Here is a 481-nt window from a genome sequence, read left to right on the forward strand (position 1 = left end):
GTCTGCAGCGGCCTGGGCTAAGGTCATTCCGTCTGCAGCGGCCTGGGCTAACGTTAGCCCAGCCTGTCTGCAGCGGCCTGGGCTAGTGTTAGCCCGTCTGCAGCGGCCCTCATCCTGCATAGCCGTGTGTGAATGGCCGCTGGCTCTGATGGTGAGTTTTTTGTTTTATTTGGCAAAATGTTAATTTGGTTATGCGACTGTGTTCATTATAATTCCCCCACTAAATGAAAAAAGTCATAATTTATAGTTATTTAGAGACTATTAATAACAGGAGGTGAAATGCAGCTCCAGACGAGCTTTGAATGTGATGATGTCATCAGTACGCTTCTGTTCCAATTGACCCAGATTTATTCAGCGTGCTCCCGTTCTCCCAGAGTCCAGACTTTACTGGGTTCTAGTCAAGAACAGACTTGGTGAGAACTAGAGACTGATACGGGAGTGGATTTTCACTCCTGTCCCGTCCCACTCCCACAGAAAAAAA

The 481-nt window shown here is 47.6% G+C and overlaps 1 protein-coding gene across 1 annotated transcript in view; it reads left to right on the forward strand.

Annotated features, from left to right (window-relative positions):
* Positions 1-424, forward strand: part of LOC107104862 (kelch domain-containing protein 8A-like) — a 5,440-nt gene extending 5,016 nt beyond the window's left edge. The window contains exon 3 of the mRNA XM_015404980.1: positions 375-424. Coding sequence (XP_015260466.1) covers positions 375-424 — 50 coding nt within the window. The remainder of the gene's footprint in view (positions 1-374) is intronic.
* The last annotated feature ends 57 nt before the right edge of the window (positions 425-481 follow it).

Source organism: Cyprinodon variegatus, unplaced genomic scaffold (assembly GCF_000732505.1).
Source record: "Cyprinodon variegatus isolate N-32 unplaced genomic scaffold, C_variegatus-1.0 Scaffold1926, whole genome shotgun sequence".
Taxonomy (NCBI): Eukaryota; Metazoa; Chordata; class Actinopteri; order Cyprinodontiformes; family Cyprinodontidae; genus Cyprinodon; species Cyprinodon variegatus.